Raw genomic sequence first — 14,584 nt, forward strand, 5'->3', positions numbered from 1 at the left:
CCCTGCATCAAGGCTGAGCAAGGCATCTCACCATATGGAATGGGTTTCAAAAAGCCAGCTCATGCACTAGGGATAGATCCTCATCCCCCTGCCAGGAGTCCCAGAAACAACCCAGGCTACAGACTGTCATCCACATGCAGAGGACCTAGTTCGATTCCATGCAGGATCCCCAGCTGTCGGTCTAGAGTCTGTAAGCTCCACGAGTTTGGGTGAACTGACTCTGTGGGTCTGCCCATCGTGACCTTGACTCCCTATTGCTCATATAATCCCTCCTCCCTCTCTTCGACTGGACTCCTGTAGCTCAAGCTGGAGCTTGGATGGGGATCTCTGCATCTGCTTCCATCAGAACTGAGTGAAGGTTCTATGATGACAGTTAAGGTAGTCACCACTCTGCAGGAGCTTGAGGTGGAGGGTCACATTGCAAACATAGCCAGGAAGCAGAGGGAGAGGAATGCTTATTCTTTCTCCTTTTCATGCAGTCAAAACGGGTCGCTAGCCTCGGGAATGGAGCTGCCTACTTTCAGGGTGGACCTGCCCAGCTCAATTCATCTAATTTAGATTAAACCCTCCCAGGAAAGCCTGGAGAAGCTTTGTCTGCTGGGTGATGCTACATCCTCTCAAGCTGGCATTCAATATTAACTACCACACCTCCTTTCTCTTTATTAATTTCTAATTTCAGTTCTCTTCCAGAATGTCATGAAGCTGCCTACCACAGCTTGGGAACAGACTAGAAGAGGCAAAGTCTTTCTTGGCCTTGACCTCCTAGAAAGAAGGGGGCTAGATAGTGCTTGTAGGGCAAACTTGGGAACTTGGACCAAGCTACTGGAGAACTATAGGGTGACTGTCACCTGGACATCCCACCTGAAGCTGGCTGGGCTTCCTTAGTCACAAGCTAGCTGTCTCTAAAGGAGCCCAGCTCCAGGCAAAAGTCACAGGCAGATACTGAAGGCCCTGGCAAATGGGAGCTGATTGCATAGCTGGGAAAATTCATCTTTTGTTTGTTTGTTTTGTTTTGTTTTTCGAGACATGGTTTCTCTGTGCAGCTTTGAAGCCTACCCTGGAACTACTCACTCTGTAGACCAGGCTGGCCTCGAGCTCACAGAGATCCACCTGCCTCAGCCTCCCAAGTGCTGGGATTAAAGGCACACGCTAGAACAGTTCATCTTTGAGCAGGGGCCTGGATGGTGCACCTCTGTTTATTGTGGCAATGAGTATTTCTCAGCAAATAAACGCAGAAGTTCTCTGGCAGTCACACCAGCAGTCCCCAGCCATGCCTTCACTGGCCGGCCTATCTACTTCACAGTGTGCTGTGTATATCCCCTACCAGCTACTGAGGGCGAAGCCTCCGGTCCTTCTGTTTGGGGAAGAGGCAGCCCTTCGTGCCACCACGCACTTATCTGCACACACAAAGGGCCTCCAGAGACTACTGAAGGAATTGAGTGGACAAAATGGATTTCTATCCTATTCGGTGGGCTTGTACTTACTAATGGGGTTTTATTCCTTTCTTGGCTCCCAGGATGGTAAAGTGCCGTTGTGACATTACCGGCTACTTAAAGAACTCATCTACTCATCTGCTTAGGCTTCTCCATCATGTCTGAGGATACTTCATCATCAGAGCCCTTGGGTTCTAGCCCTACTGTGGCTCCTAAACATTACACAGTGGCAGCTTCCTCGGACGGAGAGGATAGCGAAGAACGGGAAGATGAGAGTTCACTGGAGGAATCTCTGGGTAGTCTGGAGAATGTGTCGGAGGGGTATATGGATAACGAAGAGTCTCTGGAGGATGAGGAGTTTGTGGAAGAGGAGGAATCTCTGGAGGAGGGCAATTACCTGGAGGAGGATGATTATCTGGATGAGAAAACATTTCTACAGAGAGAAACTTTTCTGTTTAAAGGAGCATTTGTGGAGGAGGAAACGTATTTAAAAGAAAAACAGTTTCAGAAACATATGGCAAAGGGTGAGTATCTGCAGGGAAGAGCGTCTAGAGAAGCATCTGGAAGGGGAAGAGTACCTGCAGATAAGAGTGTCTAGAGAAGCATCTGGAAGGGGAAGAGTATCTGCAGATAAGAGTGTCTAGAGAAGCATCTGGAAGGGGAGAGTATCTGCAGGGAAGGGCATCTAGAGAAGCTTCTGGAAGTGGGTGAGTATCAGCAGGGAAGAGTTTCTAGAGAAGCTTCTGGAAGGGGGAGAGTATCTGCCTGAAGGGTGTCTAGAGAAGCAACTGGAAGGGGGAGAGCAGTTTTATCTGAGCATCTGGCTATGAGCCAGGTGGGAAGAGGATAGTCCTGGCTCCCTAGGTACTCAGGCAGAAACAGCAAATGGGAGAGACGGAAAAGCCCCAGGCACTCCTGCTCTGTCCATGGTGCTGACAGAGAGGATGCCCTCAAGACCAAACTGCTCAGAATGTCTGCAGCCCGGCCCCTACCTAGAGAGCATCAGGGAGACTTCAACAGTGTGAAGCACCTGCCTGACTTGTTTGTCCATCCCTTCTTTTGCTCCTTTGTCTGTTGAAACAGGGCTTCATTTATTCCCAAATGACCTCAAATTCACCCTGTAGCCCAGGATGACCCTCCTGCCTCGACCTCCCAAGTGCTGAGGTTACAGCCTGTACCACCACTTCATCTGTGTACATGTTCTGAAAAACATTCTGCCAACTGAGGAGAGTTCAGTCTATTCTCTATAACAACAACAACACGCACACACGCATGTGTACACAGTTCGCACGTGGGTGGAGTCTGAAGGGCAGCCTTGAGAGTTATCCTTATGAACTTGCTTCTTTTTCTTATATTGTGTATGACTTCTAAAACACCTGTGATAAAACTTCATCCATCCTCATTCAAAAAGGACAATGCTGTTGCAAAATTTACCACCAAAGATGACGACCATTTCTCATACTCAGCTCTATGTTCCTTAGGCTTACATACACGTGCACGTGTAATATGCAGACTAATTGTGCGTACATAATTTGCTAGTAAGATCCTATCCTGTATTGGTTACCAGGTTGATAGGTCTTGCCTTTTGGAAAAGGATCATGCTCTCGAAATACTTGCTTTCAAGGTACACTTATTTAGGTATTTGTACCTTGTGATTACAAATATTATGTTTCGTGAATATAATTTTATAATTTGAAAATTTGAATGCATTAATTTTTCTTTCTGATATTTTTATTTTAACTGACATAGCAATTGCACACGTTACTGGGCGTGGCATTACAATGCCAGTGTGTATACTATCCTGATGAGGGACCTGAGAAATCTGCCCTTCATACATGTGTCTCTTCCTTATGGTGGGAACGTTCAAAATCGTCTGCTATCTCTGAAATATCCACCTAATTGTTGTCATCTGTGGTTCTCCTACTCCTCCAGAGGACGTTCGAAGTCACTCCTGTTGTCCACGTGTGCCCATTAACCACGCTCTCCCCGTGGCCCCCACTTGTCCATCCACATCTGTCCCAGCTAAACCACAATATTGCTATTCAGTCCCTATTATTGATCATTCATTGCTTCCAATTTTAGTGTTACCTTCTGTCTCGTTTTGTTTTGTTGACAGGGTCTGCCTCTGTAACCCTAGTGAGTATGACATTCACTATGTCACTGAGGTTGGCCTCGACTTCAGGGCCTCCTGATGCCTAGACCGTCTGAGTCCTGGGGTTCCAGGTCTATCACCCCTCAATTATTGTTACTTTTCTAGACAGCCATTTGAGACAGGGAAGTAGTTCATTTGGTAGAGTGCTTGCCTATCACCCATGAGCCTTAGATTTGATCCCCTGAACCACCTAAACTGGATGCGGTGGAGCACGCCTGCAATCACAGCCCTCGAGAACTAGGGCAGCATAGTTAGAAATTCAAGGTCATCCTTAGCTGCATAGTGAGCGGTTCCCAGAACGCAGACCTACAATCTAACACTGGGCCACCAGACTTTGCTTCCCAGGTCACCTGCGCAGCCCCCTAGAAGGAATAATCTTCCAATGCTACTGAGTGATGGCTCTCAGCCAAGGACTGATGTTTTTCTACAGCACTGTTCCTGCGGTGGACAGCATTGCCTTGAGTCAGGTTCTATTCTGGCACCAGTGACCACTGTGCTATTTGCCAGCTCTGGCTAATGTGTCCTGGCACAGAGACCCATGTGGCCTCTTCCTATGATGTTGTGACTTCATAAGATCTAGTCAGGTACAGAAATGTTAAACCCAGGCCATCTGCATCATCTTGATGTGGATCTAAATTGAGAACGAAGCTATTTTTCTGGATCCAGCTTTGTTACCTTCAGCTTTCATCTTTACATCCTCCTGCATCCCATCAGACATAACATCATGGATTCCAACTCCCCTCACAGAAGTTGAGCTGATGCATTGCAGAAATAACTGCTCTGCAGCTGAGACATCCTTCTCTGCGTACCTCTACCATCAGGCTTCCTCTGGGGATCGAATATCCCTGCTGTCCAAATGCCAAGTGTAATGTCAATACTGAAAAATAGCAACTCGTGCTTTTCTTCTGCACGGCGTGGATCAAGCATTCTTAGAGTGTCCCCTCTGTGTGCGGGATCTTTGTAAATATATTACCCACTGGAGCAGGACAAACACAATGCTGTCGAGCGAATGGAACTGTGCATAAAGCACAGGCTCCGAAAATAAACAACCTGCTAGCAAAAATTGGAAAAGCACTGAAACCCCTGCAGGGGAATGTTAGAACAGCTTTACCGGCACGGGGAAGAGATCCTTGAGCTAGGAAAACCCCGATACCACTCTAGATTATGCAAAACAAGTTAGGAGGGGGTTGAAAAGAGAATTCTTAGTTGTTTTTTTTAAAGACTAAGGTTTTTAATGTAGAATATTCTTCAAATATCTTTAAGATATAACTATTGTGGGACACGGAATTGAACAAGAATGCCATCCTGACCCATAGCAGACAATTGAATCAGCCAGTCAGATATTTATTTTATAAAGACATACACATACATACTTGCACACACACACACATACTTATTTTTAATAAATTAATTGGTATTTATAAAAAAGAACCTTAGAAAGAACATCTGAACTACCATCGCTCATTCTGATCAGTTACTAGGAGTCAGAGGTGGGTCACTAACTTTGAGGGGATTGAGGGGCCCTATCTAGGCCCAGCAGGAATGAGAGCTATTATCAGCTAGTAATCCTGCCCCAGAATCAGGTGGTAAAGATGAAGTACAACTGCCATTTGTTTATGAGTGGCTGACTGCCATCAAGAAGGTCTTTCTTTCTTAGTGGCGTGACTTCTTAGGCCTAGATGACAGCCCTGTCCCACTTACGAGTTACATGAACTTGGACAAGTCCCCTAATCTCTTGTCTAGGTTTCTTCTCTTGAGCAACAACAGTAGACTCCCTTACAGGATGCATCAGACACACAGTATTCTGAGACAATGTGAAAGGTAGCCATAATCATATTATATGCTATTCCCTTGCCATTGACTTATGTGTAACCGATCTTCCAGGGCCACATTTTCCTGCTTTGTGAAATAGATAAAGCAAAAGACAAGAGATCATGAGGCAGGGCCAAAGGACTTGGGAGACATCTCCTCAGGGGCTCGTAACTGTCATCAATGCCCTGGGACACTGTGCCGGGCTCTAGCAATTCTTCACTTGAGTTAATGATGACTGTACTTGAAACTCTTGGTGTCATATGGTTAAAGACAATCAGACTATTAAGTGACCCCAATGGTTAAAGTTCTGATGCATTCCTTGAATCCCAGCATCCTGGAGGAAGAGGCGTGTGGGTGGATCTCTGTGAGTTCGGGCCTGGTCTACATAGTGAGCTCCAGAACAGCCAGGGCTATGTAGAGAGAGAGATCCTGGATCCGAAAAAGAAAGAAAGAAAGAAAGAAAGAAAGAAAGAAAGAAAGAAAGAAAGAAAGGAAGGAAGGAAAAAAATCTTCCTAATCTTAAATATTCACCCCCTGTTCCATCTGGCACCTTCATTGCAGGGCCATCCCTTCATCCTGTGGCAGAGGGGCACTGTGAGTACCTTAGATTAGCAGAGCAAATCTGGATCCTTGTCTGCTTGAGTTCTCTCCAGTTTAAACATCCTCATTTTTAAAGAGAACCATGAAGAGGGAGAATGAGACAGAAGCAGAACATTTCTGTAACCCAGTCCTCTCGTCCTCACCGTTAGAGACTTAACAAGATATGTTTAATGTAAAGAAAAAATGCTGTGTCGGGATCAATAATTCCTTTCTGTTCTCCCCCCACCCCCTAGAACTCAAGGCAGTTGGTGCAGCAGCAGGCCAGGCCAGTCTTAAAGCAAGGTAATAATCTTTTGCATAAGCCAGGTGAAAAACACCTTTTCAAAGATGGAGAGGAGTGGAGAAAGCCTTAGGGAGCAGGTCCCTGAGGAAGGACATTAAGTAAGGAGCTCCTGGAAGTCACCACAGAGCCCACTTGTGTCACAGAGCTCACAGGGGAGGGTTCCAAGGTCGAGTGTCTGAATGCCCAGAATGTCCAGCAATAAAAGGGCAGGGCCTTCTGAGTTTGGATCAAAGTCTAGATCAGGGACAGGTACTAACCAGAGACAGGCGGTTACTAGAGGCAGTCAGCAAAGGGCTGATAAGCAATGCTGTCCCTGGATAGAAGAGTGGACGGCCAAGGAGAAGTTGCGAGCTATACAGAGGAAGAATCAGCTTGAGCATATTCCCAAGGCTTTCTTGAATAGTGGCGAAAACACTGCAAGAGAGGCCAGCATGCCCTAGATGATGAAAACAGAAACGTCTGCGGAATAAGCAAGTTCTCCTGTGTGCCCAGCTCTACCCAAGTGTCCCGGCATGCTATCCTTGTCTTTTGTCGTGTATCCTATAATCCCCCCATGAGTGTACTTGCAGAGGCTGGATTGAGTGGTCCCCTTCTCCACTGATGAGCTGAATGGACGTGAGATTATAAAAACTCACAAGCCCTTTTGGGGGGTGGTGAGAAGTTGGGATATCCCTGATTTACCACAAGTTATAGCTCAGAGCAATGGGCTGATTCTGACAAGGCAGCCTCCCAGTTCTGTTCTGCACTGACCCCTCTGGTCTATATTCCACACCTCTAGGCCCAGGCAGGGTGGATCTTATAAGACACCACACATGCACACACACACACACACACACACACACCACAAGCCATATACAAACACACCCACAAGGCATGGCTTGTCAAAGACACCTCTCCCTCACTTGTTTTGAGGATTGGCTGCAAAGGGGACAGACAGACTGCCTGTCAAGTCTGTCTCACAGCTCCAGCCAGCCAGCCAGGCACTACAGAGCAGCTGTTTTGTCGCCTGGCAGTTGGGTCTTCACCTGGGAGCATTGGCCCAGGTGAAGGACTCCACACACAGGACCAGTTTGGCAAGTGTGAAGGGTCTTCTTCATTCTGATCCTTGTGGGCCACTAGGAAGACACTTCACAGGCCGAGAGCATGAGTCATGACCCCAGGTCATCTAGATTTCAAGATCACAGACCCATCCCATCTTTATCCGTATTCCATTGAGAACATGTTCAATTCCCTGGGGCCCTACAGAGAACTCTGACAACCAGAGCGGCCTGTGTGGGGGAAGAGGGTGTGCTTAAATGTCTATATGTCATTTGGGTTGAGTCCCTCAGCGAAGCACCCTACAATTTCTTACCAGGCATAGTCACCACCTCAATATTTATTGGGCCTGTCTCTTTGGGCCAGCTAGGACAGTGATATTAAATAATTCCCGTGTGGACACTCCCTTTGAACTTCAGTCTGAACCCAGGGAAAATCCAGATATTCCTGAGAAAGGACATAGCACATTAGAATTGCCCACACCTCACTCCAACACCCGGCCATCTACCTCTCCAGCACTTCAGACAGTAGTGAGCCACCCGCGGGACACACCTCCATGCTTGATTTTAAACCCCTGGAAAACCGTGGCATGCTAGCCTAGTCTTTTGACACATTGTGACATGTCTTTCTGTGGGTTTCACACTCCTAAAGCAACTGTGAGACTCTAAAGACAATAAGCAGAGCTCAGAACCAGGATTGATGGGGAATGTTCTAGACTATTCTGTTGTCAGTGAAGGCATCCATAGATCCTTTCAGGTTTCAGTGAAACAGCAGCTGGCTACATGGAAGGGCACACAGGTCTATTCTCTGCAATCCATAAGCCGGGACCTCCTCATCTTCTATACTCTGCCACCGGAAACTGGAGAAGTCTATAGGAGACCAAGAGTAGCCACTGTCTTCCCAACCCCATGGGGCTATACACCCGGGATCCTAACCTGACTTCTGAATGGAAATTAACTAACCCTTTTGCTCCCCTTTGACAGGAGCCCAGTTCCCAATAACGTTCAAGAAATCAGTCTCCTACCTGCCACTCCTTCCGGCTCTGACCATGACCTGAAGTTCACCACGTCTTCTTACTACAGTTTGTCAGGAGCCGGTGTCTCTCTAAGAGACCAGAGCAGTCAGACGGAATGGCCCTACTACCAGAGCAAGATGGGTAAGGGAGGCTACACCCTACCAGGACCCCAGGGTCAGGTTCCAAGGCCTGAGATGGGAGGGATGGCCTTGAAGTGCACAGGCGCGTACGTGTGCGTGTGTGTGCCTGCATGCGTGCGTGTGCGCGCGTGTGGGTGACTGAGGGTTGAGTGCTCTCCTCTGTCCTTATAACATGACACAGTTCTACATGATAAGATGCCAGGCCAGACATATTTGTGTAAAAAGTGAAACCCCCCTGGCAATCCTATCGCCCACCACTACACATCCCAGATCCCCTAGGAAGTATCTGCAAAGAGCTGATACAGGCATTGCCTCCTGCCTCCTCTCTGCCCCTTGTCTTTTGCTGTAAGTGCCCAGGCAGCATTTCCCTCGGGGACAAAGGCATTCCCTTCACAGGTTGTGCTCTGGTTCTTTGAGGCAATAGACCGTGTCCAGACAATATATGGAGACTAGTCAACAGGACAAAAGCCACCTCAGACTGTGTCTTGGAATGCTGTTGAGGCTAGCGCTAATGCAGACCAAACCATCATAAAACACACAGAAGAGATTTCAGGGAGATGGCATCAATGGTCTCAGTTCTCTACCCAATTGAGATGAAAGGTCCTACCCTCTGGGTCCTAGGGGTGAAAAGCTAAATGCATCTCTTACCATTTTTAATCCTAAAGTCCAGCAGTGGTAAATGACCCATGGCTGACTCACGGGGTTCCTTCCCATCTATAACCAAGACAGCAGGAAACTGGATTCCCTGTTACCTCATCTCCCTGCCTAACCCCTGTCTGCTAAATTTTGTGGCTCAAAGGTGACTAAACAAAATCAGCAGCCACTCCAGAAATGGGGGGGACATAGAGAACAGGCCCACACCAGTCACTGAATGCTGGACGTGTTTTCCCAGGCTTGAGGGACTCATTTGGCCCACACATGCATTCTCACAGACTCCCCGAAAACTGGAACTGTGCAGAGTTAGTGACCTCTGCGGGAGAATGCTGAGCTTTCATCTAAACATGCACCAACGAGACTCCAAAGGGACTTAGTAACTGCCTAGCAGTGTCAACACTAAGCCTGAAAGAATGTGGGGGGGGAGATGGGGACAAAGAAACCGTGTGGGAAGGAAAGTCCCGAGATCCAACCCTTCCATGTGGACACACACCAGGAAGACCCTCTAAGACCTTTGTGCCTCCTTCACCCACCATTGGTTTAGTATCGATGCTTAACAGATACCGCTCCTGCGTCTGCATTTAGGAGGAAAGCATCATGCCCCTCTGCTCTGTGTGGGCATCTTTGGCAGCTATGCCTCTTCCCAAGGCGGAGTCCTTACAGCCATCAGAGGCTGAGCAAACGTTTATGAAGAGCCGGGCATTCCCTAGCAAATGTCTACGGGTCAAACACTAATGGCATCAGCAGCCACAGGTGTGGACTGTTCCACAGCCTCCGGTAAGGGCACACCCAGTTTTCTACAGTTGCTCGGGAAGAGAGTCACGAACGCGTCCTCGGACTGTGGCCTCACATATGATGCCCCGGTTTTAAATAGGAAGACCCTAAGTGTTAACAAGGATTGGCAAAGGGCCACACCCACTGCAGAAGAAAGCAATTACCTCCCGTGCTTCCTCTGCATTTTCAGTCCCTACAGGAAAAGGGACTGCAACCTGTTGACAGGACGGAACAGGCTTCTGTGGCACACTCTTGTCTTCCGCTTCGGTCTCGCTCAACATTCCAAACAGAATCACCTGTGATGCACAGCCAGTGAACATTGTCCCGGGTCTATCTAAGCCTCCGGGATACCCTGAAACAGCACATGCTGTCCTTATAAACCGGTCTATATCTCCAGTTCTTCTCCACCCCACCCCAGCCCCACCACCACGGAAAGGGGTCTAGACGTTTCTGAAGTGATAACTCTGTGGTTGCCTCCAAGCACCAGACATCAGCTCTAGTTAGTTGGTCTCTTGTCTGTTCATCCCAGCAAACCTTAGGAAGAGGAAGCCTCTCTGTTTTCACAGTAGTCCTGGCAGCAGAGACTGAAACACAAGGAAGGACAAGCAACCACTGAAAATACATGGGGCGTTTTCTTTCCCCTTCTGCTGGTGGATTGTAATCTTTCTGGAGGACTCTAATCGTAGCAGGCCCATGATTATAGGATCAACGGATGGAGCAAGTAGAAGAAGACACAGTGGGGAGATTTAGCATCTCTCAGGGCTTGGTGCCCCTGCCAAATACCAGGAGCACATTTATGCCCTAAAAAGCCAAGCTGGCTGAAGAAGGCTACCCCCTCCAGGGGAAGTCTCTTAGGCCAGGGAAACAAGATCATGTGACCAGGCTAAGCCATGGAGGCAACTTCCAGCAGCAAGCCCATTGTTCCTCCTCCCACACCATCCTGTGAAATGATTTTGAATTTCTTCCCATTCTCAGCTTTATCAGAGTTTACGCATGGACTAAAGTTCCAAATGACACAGGGGATGCCCACCAGTGGCATCCCAGGCTGGCTCCATGCTAGAGAGAGAGAGAGGCTGGTGAAAGAGCTATGGCTTCTCCAAGGCAGAGGTGTGAGGACACATAGGAACCGGAAGCACAGGTCCAGGACGGTGGGGAAGTGCAAAGTGGAGGAGAGACACACAGGAAGACACTCTGTGGGGAGAGAAAGACCCCTGACGCCATGGCACACTTTACTGAAGGTTGATCCACAGTACAGGGGCAGATAAGGATCCGCTTTTTTGGAAGAAAACACCTTCCACTTAACGCAGAAACATAGCAACTGGCAGAAGCAGACCACAGGGTCGAGAGCTTGGGATTGAAAGCCAGCAGGGAAGGTGGGGGTGAGACCAGGCACGACACCAGTGTCCTCCACACCAGGCTCAGCAAAGATGCTTATTTCTAGCCCTTATCTGAACCCTCGCCTGAGACAACCTGAAGTCTGCATTCTTAACACGGTCCCTGGAAGAGGGAAAACCGAGGACCTTTATTTAACTCAGAATAAATCTCCTGGGGCCAAGGCTCTTGGTCTGAGGAACTCTTTGTTATAAGATTGTCTGGAACACACGGGTCAGAAACAGTACCTTGTAATGGCACAGATTTCACTCATAAAACTGCCCAGATAAATCCTTGAAACTTGTTCTCCAGAGGGTGGCAAGTCAGACATGGAAAGAATACTAAAGAGTATTCTCATAGTCCAGAAGGGAGGACCAGAAAGATGTTTCCAGCCCCAAGAGACTGTCTATCTGGACATATGGCAGGTCATAAACAAAGGAGAACAGAAATCCGAACAGTGAATGTTACATCTGTGCTCAGAGAAATCAACTTAGTACTGGCACGTAGCTGGCAACTGTACGTTTGTTAAGTGCTTTGAAGAATGTGACTGAACACCACCCTTCTCCCTGATTCAGGATTAGGTTGTGCTGGTGAAAGAGCCCATCCTACTCCAAAGAAACAGAAGCATGTGCCAAGGCACTGTGTTTGAAAATGCAGATGAGCAGGGGAGTGATTCTCTAAGCCACCTGGCAAGAGAGATATGGCCAGGATTGGAAGACTCCCCAGAGCGAGAACCAGTATGTGTTACACGGTGTGCCCTTTGGTAGACATGGACTTGGATCCTGGTTTTAGTGCTGGAAATGAAACCCAATAACTTGATCGTGCTGATGCACTCCCCCTAAGTCACTTCCCTGGTCCCTAGTCTAGGATTCCAGAGTCACGTGCAGAGGTTAAAAAACAAATGACAATGTTCATAGACATGAATGAACAAAAGTAAATGGTTCTGAACTTGAAGAATGTGGTCAGGCAAATGGATGGAGCTAGAAAACATCATGTTGAGTGAGGTAGCCCAGGCCCAGAAAGACAAATATATGTACTCACTCATCAGTGGCTTTTAGACATAAAGCAAAGAAAAACCAGCCTACAAATCACAATCCCAGAGAACCTAGACAACAATGCGGACCCTAAGAGAGACATACATAGATCTAATCTACATGGGAAGTAGAAAAAGACAAGATCTCCTGAGTAAATTGGGAGTGTAGGGATCATGGGAGACGGTAGAACAGGAGGAGAACATAGAAAACTATATAGCTCAATATAAACAATAAAAAAAAAGAATATGACCAGGGAAACTAAATCCCAGAAGAAACATTCCTGTAAAATAACAACAATAATAATAAAATAAAATAAAAACAGGAGCTTATGTTGGCCTATCCCAACATCCACCCATCTGTGATCGGTTGGACCACGAGGATTGGGGAGAATCAGTCTGGCAGACCCAGGGCTGCAAGATCTCCAGGACACAGGGCAGCAATGGGATGTCCAGGAAAAGAGTTCCAGTGAGGGCCCAGCATCGTCCATGGTGTCACAGAGACCAGGGACCTCGAAGCAGACCAATGATTCTTTGGGATGAATGCCTGCGTGTAAAGATGTATGGATAAAGGAGTTTACTGCGTGACTCACTGTGTCACACTGCAGCTTCCATGACAAGAGTTTTCCCTTCTTCCTTTTTTTTCTCTTAAATTTTATTTTGTTTTATTATGGTGGGGTGGATGAGTAGATGGAGGCATGATGTGAAAGACGTAAAGACTAAGCAAAAAATTTAAAAAACAGCAACGACAAAAACCAGGGGCTCTGCCTGTCTGTGTACCATGTGTATGCAGTACCCACAGAAGTCAGAGGAGGGCACTGAACCCCCGGAAGAACGACAGTTTCAGGCAGTTGTGAGCCACCAGATATGGGTGCTGCAAACCAAATCCAGGTCCTCTGCAAGAGTAGCAAGAGCTGTGAACCACTCTCCAGGCCCAGGGGCTCTGTTAATGTAACTAGAGCACAAAGAAGGTTCTAACAGACCTGGCTGCACTCCTCTATGCAAGGGAATTGCAGAGCCAAGTTCTACATCCAGTCTTCCATTTTTACCTCACGGGGAAAGAAAATAAACTTCAGATTAGAAAACTTACAACAAACTGAAAAAGAAGTAGCAGAAACCAAAGTTGTTCAAAAAGTCAGAGGAGAATGATCACTGTTACCTTCCGATCTAAACAAAATAGCCCCTAAATATAGAGAGAACATAAATGGCTCAACCATCTTTCTGGGATACGAGCTCATGGCCAATTTAGGACAGATATTGAGAGTAAAATAACCTCAACAAACCAGTATATATCAGGGACAATCATTTAATGTTGGTTGTCATTTTTTGACAAAATGGCCATTGGCAAGTATAACAATCCTGCAGAGTCAAATCACACCAGGCCTTTAATGCCCAAAGGCTTTCCGTGTTTGGGGACAAAGATAGAACAGTGTAAGGTGGGCGCTAAAGAGAGACAATGACATAGTAACAGAGCAGTCTCCAGAGAACTGTTGAGCAGCTCAGACCCAACCTGGTCTCCAATGGAAAAGCGAGGGGGCTCTTCCCAGGGCAGTCTTTGCAAATGTGGAAGGGATATTTCTGTTTGTGGGTGACTTGAATTTGATAATATAATCATAGTCTAGATTTCAACAGGCAGAAACATAGGCCAGGAGTGGATTCAGAAAAATATACACTGTTAATTTATATCAAATCGTGCTCTGTTAAATCCCCCAACAACACACTAGGGACGTATGGGTGGTAGGGTGCTGTGTACTGTCAGGACTCTCATTCAACAATATCCCAGTGAGTAAATGGGACAGGAAAAGTTACCACAACCAAGTGTAACTGGAGGCCCAGCCTAGGACAGCATGTTCACTTTGGGGGAATATAAGAAATCAGGCTGAGCAAACCATGAGGAGCAAGCCAATTAGCGGCACTCCTCCCTGGCCTCTGCATCAGCTTCTATCTCCAGGTTCCTGCTAGGTCTGAGTTCCTGTCATGACTTCCCTTAATGGACTCGAGTTATGTAAGCCAAAGAAACCCTTTCCTCCCCAAGTTGCTTTTGATCATGGTATTTCACCATAGCAACAGTAACCCTAACCAGGACAGGTGTGCTTTCTGAGCTTAAGTGACCTTTGCTGATGGGGGTGTTGGGGCTCATGCTAAAAACTCGTAGGTGCTGGCAGTGCGCATGTCTGGGTCTCCCATCTAAGCCCCGAGAGCCTGATGCAAACCCCACCCTCCCGTGAATGGTGCTGCAAAGTGCTTTCTTTCCCTCAGGGGCTGGTTCCTCTTCTGCTGCAAGA

At 47.3% G+C, this 14,584-nt stretch overlaps 1 protein-coding gene across 1 annotated transcript in view; it reads left to right on the forward strand.

Annotated features, from left to right (window-relative positions):
- Positions 1-1,590: 1,590 nt before the first annotated feature.
- Positions 1,591-14,584, forward strand: part of Erich6b (glutamate rich 6B) — a 33,901-nt gene continuing 20,907 nt past the window's right edge. The window contains exons 1-3 of the mRNA XM_005355647.1: positions 1,591-1,957; positions 6,231-6,279; positions 8,299-8,471. Coding sequence (XP_005355704.1) covers positions 1,591-1,957; positions 6,231-6,279; positions 8,299-8,471 — 589 coding nt within the window. The remainder of the gene's footprint in view (positions 1,958-6,230; positions 6,280-8,298; positions 8,472-14,584) is intronic.

This window comes from Microtus ochrogaster, chromosome 17, assembly GCF_000317375.1.
Source record: "Microtus ochrogaster isolate Prairie Vole_2 chromosome 17, MicOch1.0, whole genome shotgun sequence".
Lineage (NCBI taxonomy): Eukaryota > Metazoa > Chordata > Mammalia > Rodentia > Cricetidae > Microtus > Microtus ochrogaster.